The sequence below is a fragment of the Monopterus albus genome, unplaced genomic scaffold (genome assembly GCF_001952655.1).
Source record: "Monopterus albus unplaced genomic scaffold, M_albus_1.0 scaffold167.1, whole genome shotgun sequence".
Lineage (NCBI taxonomy): Eukaryota > Metazoa > Chordata > Actinopteri > Synbranchiformes > Synbranchidae > Monopterus > Monopterus albus.
In genome coordinates this window covers 500,623-507,324 of record NW_018128047.1, presented here as the reverse complement: position 1 = coordinate 507,324, position 6,702 = coordinate 500,623, and the positions used below count along the sequence as shown (strand labels likewise).

At 41.4% G+C, this 6,702-nt stretch overlaps 1 protein-coding gene across 1 annotated transcript; it reads left to right on the top strand.

Annotated features, from left to right (window-relative positions):
• The first annotated feature begins 2,382 nt into the window (after positions 1-2,382).
• On the top strand, positions 2,383-4,612 carry p2ry13 (purinergic receptor P2Y13). Its single transcript, XM_020615652.1, has 4 exons — positions 2,383-2,593; positions 3,308-3,500; positions 3,590-3,979; positions 4,181-4,612. Exons 2-4 carry the CDS (start codon positions 3,318-3,320, stop codon positions 4,610-4,612), a joined length of 1,005 nt encoding a protein of 334 aa, XP_020471308.1. The 5' UTR covers positions 2,383-2,593; positions 3,308-3,317.
• Positions 4,613-6,702: the final 2,090 nt, after the last annotated feature.

The window sequence follows — 6,702 nt, the reverse complement described above, 5'->3', positions numbered from 1 at the left end:
ACCTTTAGCAGACTGATGTCAGGCTCAGTCTGGGTAATTCTGTTTGGAGGCACAGCTTTACCAAATATCATTTTCACTAACCAGTCTGTAGCAAATATGTCACAGATCACTACTTGTATGAAGCTAAAAGGACCGGACGGACTTGAACTCCATAACATGATTGTGATTTTCCTGAATGTTGTCTTCTGGATCATCAGCGTGGTCATTACGTTTTGCTACATTTGTATCTCAAACCAGGTCATCCGTTCCTTTCGAAACTCAGGCAGCACAAACAACCAGGGAAAGCAGAAAATCAAACTACGTGTTTTTCTGGTTGTCATTGTGTTTTTTGTGTCTTTTACGCCGTACCACATTATCAGAATCCCGTACACTTTTCAACAAGTCAAAGATTCTTCCTATCGCACCTGCTCTTACTTAAAGAGCAATTTTGCCAAGGAGTTCACCCTCTGGCTTGCAACCACAAACATCTGCACTGACCCACTTCTCTATGTCTTCTTGTGTCGAGAGTTCAAGGAGAAGCTGGTGTCTATGATGAAAAATGTTTCCATGTCATTTAAAGCAGCCCCGGGGGGCAAAGCAGAAGCTATGGCCAAGAGTTCATGAAAATGGTCTGCCATGGACCAAGCAGACTTTGTATACTCAGATTATTGTTTCATGTATTTATTAACATTCTGCAACTCACTGCATGTACTTCATGAACCCATGTTGAGGTTGTGCTGTTTTGTGTCATGTGGCTGTAATATCTTGGAAACCATTAACAGGAAATACAACAAGGATGGTTGAGATAAACAGTATAAGACAGGGGGGCGATGTTAAAGTGCTGTTTTATGTTAAGAAAACTGTTTTACAGTCTCACTGAAAGTTCTAGATCAGAAGGCAAATAGAGGTCTAGGAGGGAGTGTGTAAATGAAGCTGCCATGCAAAACAAGTTAAATACCTATAGTTAACATTTGCATCTCATACTGAAGTAATGTAATGTTTGTGGTAACGGTAAAATGGGTCATGACTTTAATGGAGCTCTGCTGCTGTGCACTGTGCATATCTGCCAATATCATCAGCTTGTGGCATGCTAATTATGCTTAACACAGGAAATATACTGCAAAGAGTAGAAGATGTGTACAGTTTTACTGTGCTGATATATTTTTACTGTATGAGTAGAGCTAATAAAGAATGCTGTAAACCTACTAACTGTTGTAATCAATCAAAAAAATAATCACTTGTATAAGCTTCCAAAACTATGTTCAGAGTCAGCTGCTTGATCCTACTTGTATTTTCCAGCTGAGCAAACTAAGAAACTAAACTATTTTACTGTTGTGCTTAAAGAATCTGATGAGTTTGACTAATATGATTGTTTGGTTTTTCTTTTTGTACAGTGTGATGTAACTTAAATTAAAAAATGAGATTGTGATTACCTGATAGCCATGATTTTTTTAAATTATTTGTTAGAATTTTGAATCCTTGGGTCCAGTGCTATTTAGAGAAAATATAAATTCAGATTAAACAACTAAAACACATTGAAATTTGTCTGTAGTAAAGCTTGCAGTAAACACATGCCTGTCACTTCTCATGGTTACTTTCTTCCCATCTGCCGAAATACTTGGCCCAGATCCAAGTAAAATCACACAGGAAATGATGTTGTGTTGCTCTCAGAGTAGCCTATACTATTTTTATCGAGATACTTACTCAGACGTGAGGAGAAGGAAATGTTCAATCACTTGTATTTGTGTGTTACATTTCATGGTAGTTAGAGATTATACATGGTATCACAAACCACAGAGTTCATGCAGTCTTTACAGTATATATAACAACAAGAACAATACACAAAATGTTTTGTAGCATTTTGCACAAACTACTAACTTTCTTCTTCTGTCAGAGCATAGTTTGGTTTTAATGCTAAAGGGAACCACAAAGTGCAATATGCATGTAGCTGTAAAGCCACAGCTGCTTTTTGTCCCTTTGGTTGTTGCTGTTAAGACTGAGTCTCATGATGAGAAAAGATGAACAGATGGAGGTGGGGTAAATAAGCTACAGGGTGGAGGGAGGGTCAATAAGGTGCAGGAAATCTCTAGATGTGGATTTCAGAAACATGTTTGAGGTTTCAGGGTTTGCCTGTTAACAGCGAGTGAAACTGACGCAAGCTAGACGAGGCAGGGGGACTGGCACGGAGCAGAACAAGCCTCTCAGCAGACAATTGGAACAGGAAGCAAGGAAGGAAGGGGTCTTTCACCCAGAGGAAGACTGGCAACACTCACTGGGATTGTGACAAGACAGCCACACAGTAGCTCCAGAGACCACCCATTGTCAATCCATCAAACACACACACACACACACACACGCTTAAATACAGAGCGAAACACTGAGAGAGTTAGAGAGGCTGAAACCTCCAGAGTCAGTATTTCTTCACTGATTATAAAACAAAACTAACAGCAAAGCATTTCCAATTTGGGATTTTCTTCTCTTTCATTTTCTTGATAAAAAGGAGGAACGGGATCCGGAAATTTCACTTCTTCCTTTTTTGCACTACTGTAATTATCATTCGTTCACAGTTCATCACATGCCCAACAGTACCAGACGGCAAGGACAGAGTACGAAGGTAAGACAGCTACTGGCTTTCTAGATAAAATACTAAGCTTAGCACAAAGACAGAATTTGTGTAAACATATTTGCAACAGACCTAATAATAGTGGCACTAAAACAGACAAAGGTCAAAGACTATTGTACATTTTGGGTGCCAGAGCAGCTCCTCCTGGCCTCAGTGTTATTCTCAGATGTTAAGGTTTTCAGTGTAAAAACAGCACAGCAGGAAAATATACTGTTGGACAGGAGGAGTCAGAAAGAAAAATCAGAATGAACAAAGGGACAGTTAGTTGACAGATGCCTTCATCATTGTATATTAATTATATCTGTCCATTTTAAAAATTTAATGAAGCTGGCAACATCGCCTGCCACTGTGAATGACAGTGGTTAACAGGAAGTTCTACCCTTCATCTAAATGTAGCGGTTAGACTTTTTATAGCATTTGTATTAAAACATATTTGTATGCACTTGAATGTGGCAGAAAGTGACCATTACCTGTTGATTTCAAAGACAGTCTAATTATGTGGCAAACAAACATCACTAAACTAATGACCCATAATCAATGGAAAACACAGTAACCCAGCTACAGTACTTTTGAGGAGATTAGAGCAGGCAAGATGCTGTAACATTTACATATCTATAGAACCTGGAAACAGCATAATAGAGTGGTCCACCTTTGCATAAACTGCTTACAGTATGTCTTTGCTTGATGCCTCTTTTGTCCCACCAGAGATAGGAAGATGAACACCACCCTGCACAACACCTCCATCAAGTGCGTTCGAGACACCAGCATAACAGCTGTGGTTTTCCCCTGCCTATACAGCATCCTCTTTATAGCTGCCCTGATACTGAATTCCCTGGCTGCCTGGATCTTCTTCAGCATCCCCAGCACCTCAACATTTGTGGTCTTTCTAAAAAATGTGGTAAGACATGACGTCTTTATTGATTTTGTTGTCGTTATGAGGCAAGAAAACATCTAGGAATAAACAGACTTGTGATCTTTGCATGACAGGTGGTGGCTGACTTGCTGATGACCCTGACAGTCCCTCTGAGAGTCTTAAGCGATGCAGGTGTGGGCTCCTGGTATCTCCGCGCCATCCACTGCCGATATTCTGCGGTTCTCTTCTACATCACCATGTACATCAGCATCCTCTTGCTGGGCCTCATCAGCCTGGACCGCTACCTGAAAATAGTCAGGCCGTTTGGGAAGTGTGCGCTGCAGCAGGTCCGTGTTGGCCAGGTGCTGTGTGCAGTTGTCTGGGCAGTGATGTTATCCTTAGCGCTGCCCAACGTTGTTCTAAGTGATCAGCCACCACAGATCTCCGGAGGCAGACTGAAGTGCACCTCCATGAAGAGCAAAGCCGGCTTGCTGTGGCATGAAGGATTCAACTACTTCTGTCAGGTAGCTATTCATTTAAAAAAAAGCTTAAACATTTTGGGAAATACCCTTTCTGTTTTAGAGAGAAGATGAGATTATCTATACCACTCATGTCTGTCCATTTAATATGAAGTTGGAGGCAACAGCTGGTTAGCCTAAGTTAGCATAAAGACAGGGAAGTCACTGACCTGCTTGATGTTTTGTTGATACTGTGTATTCTTTCAGGTGGTTTTCTGGGGAACGCTGGCCTTGATGGTGGTGTGCTATACGTTCATCAGCAAGAAGGTTTATGAGTCATACAAAGCATCCAAAAGCAGGTCACAGAAAGCCAGCCGCAGAACTAAGGCAAAGGTCTTTGTGGTGGTGGGAGTGTTTTTCATCTGCTTTGCCCCTTTTCACTTTGCACGTATTCCTTACACTCTGACTCAAACCCGCAGTACAGCAAGTCTCTGCCGCACACAGAACGCACTCTATGTTACCAAGGAGACCACCTTATGGCTGTCAGCCACTAATATATGTCTGGACCCACTTATCTACGTGTTCCTGTGTAAGGTGTTCAGGAAAAGACTGACAGCTACGTTCAGCCATAGGCCACTCCCCCAAGGGAACATGGAATCTGCCACAGCAACATCGACTCAGTACAATAACCAAGTGTGAAATGACAGCAAGCCACAGGATCACACTGGACAAAGGACAATGAGAAAATTAATAACTGTAATCATCAAGACAAGAACAGACACTGCCTGAAAGAATGTATTATTTTACTAGCATTTAATGACATTTTAGTGTGAGCTGATCAAAATCTGCTGAATGGACAAGGCTGTGTAACAGAAAAGAAGTTCTCATGATGTTTCATGCCAAGAATAGTTTCTGAGACAGTACTAACCAAGCACTTCTGCCCCTTGTCACCCAGCACATTTCCTAATTTGTATTTACTTGTCATTTTCCACTTCCTGTTATCTAATCTTGTTCAGACTGCATTTTCTCCTCACAAGACTTACAGAACATATTCTCCACTGATTACACCACAGGCAAGAATGTGGCCCGGGACGGAATGATAACAAAATGAACAAGGCGTAAAGGACTGCAATCAACACTGCTTACAGCTGTAACTTCTGTGCAATATAAATAATAATATAATTTTTTTCATACAACAATTATATGGTGTTAAAGTGTTATGCTAGAAAGATTAATAATAACAGAGCTCAACAGCAACCTAACAGTTGGGTTTAATGTTTGTCTGTGCTTCACTGGCCACCACACACAGCCCACAGTATTTATATACATGGATGAGGTTCAAGATTTGACTGAGTCGGTAGCAGATGAGTTTCACATGTGGGGAAATGGCATTTCAGACAAAAACACAAGAGCAACTTACAGTATGCATGCAGAGCTGAGGTTAAATGCACAAGATAGACAGCCAGTAAGAATGAAGGGTGAAACTACTTGAGCCAGTTCCCCTACCACATGTTTCATGGTTGAAAATATGCTCACGCTAATATAAAATATGTGAATATGGGAATCGAAATGAACTAAGTTGACTGATTCTTTTTTTTTCTGTGTGTTCCCCCCCCCCCCCCCCCTTTTATGTTTACTTATATTGGTATAACACTAGTGGTGATTGGTATCTGAGGCCCTTTTCATAATAAATGAGCATTTAAGCAGCAGGAACTGCAGACTCATACTGCTCTGCTGAAGAATAAGCATTTGCTAACACGGAATATAAAACAAATTTAACAACGCCCAGCAAAGCTGCAAGTATTGGCAAGCAGGACGTACAGCCTTTCACAATATTCCAGTGGCATCTGATTAATTTTTGTATTGAACAAGAAGAGAAAAAAATACATAGAATAGGAATAAATTGACTTTTTCCAATACTGCAACAGGCGAAGATGTTTTTCAGGACATCCACAAACTGGTTCTGCAGGATTAATGTCACCTCCCCCTGATTTACAATCGTGTCTGCATGTGGGTCTGATTGATGTAATAATGAAATATGATCTCCCTCCATCCCACCCTCTGTTGACTGCGACGGAGGCTGATATTTGGGCAGGAAATTAATGAGCTACTGAGAGATCGGAGCGGCAACTTCAGCCGGGGGAGGGACCGTTCGTCACCCTCAGATTAAATCCTCTGACAGATGACCCTGCAGCAGTGAATTATGAGAAATTCTAAATGACATTCATGGAAATTAAATAAACCCTTGAGATAGTGTTGCCTAGGAGTATGCACAGACACAAGATAGGGACAGAAAAGAGCCAGATAAATAGGGTGCAGGTAGAGGTAGGGGCTGACAGTTTCACATACATGTGAAGGACATGATGAAACAAGGTTGTGCAACTGGCTTTTCAGAGGAACCTGTCAAGTCTACTTGTCAGAGATGCCAGTCAGCAGAGGTTTCTAAACTGTTTCATGTCAAAACATCCCAGAGAGATGGCTTTTAGGCAGATTATTACAGCTTATGTCAAAAAGTAAGTCTGGCACATTATTCAATTGTTATATTCAACTGTTCAAACTTTCTGTCAGGTCCGCTCTGCGCGACCTGCCTCTCTTTCCTTTTTCCTCTCCTGCTCTCCCTTTTTGCGGGATTAACGCCTCAGCTGTGTCGCATCGGGTAATTAGTGACTCGTGGGTCGGTGCGCACACCTGAGGCGTATTCCGGTGATTTGTTGGCTTCCTTCTTTATACCTCTGGCAGACGCCCCGTCGTCGCCGGAGCATTGCGACATGTAACGGACAATACTTACC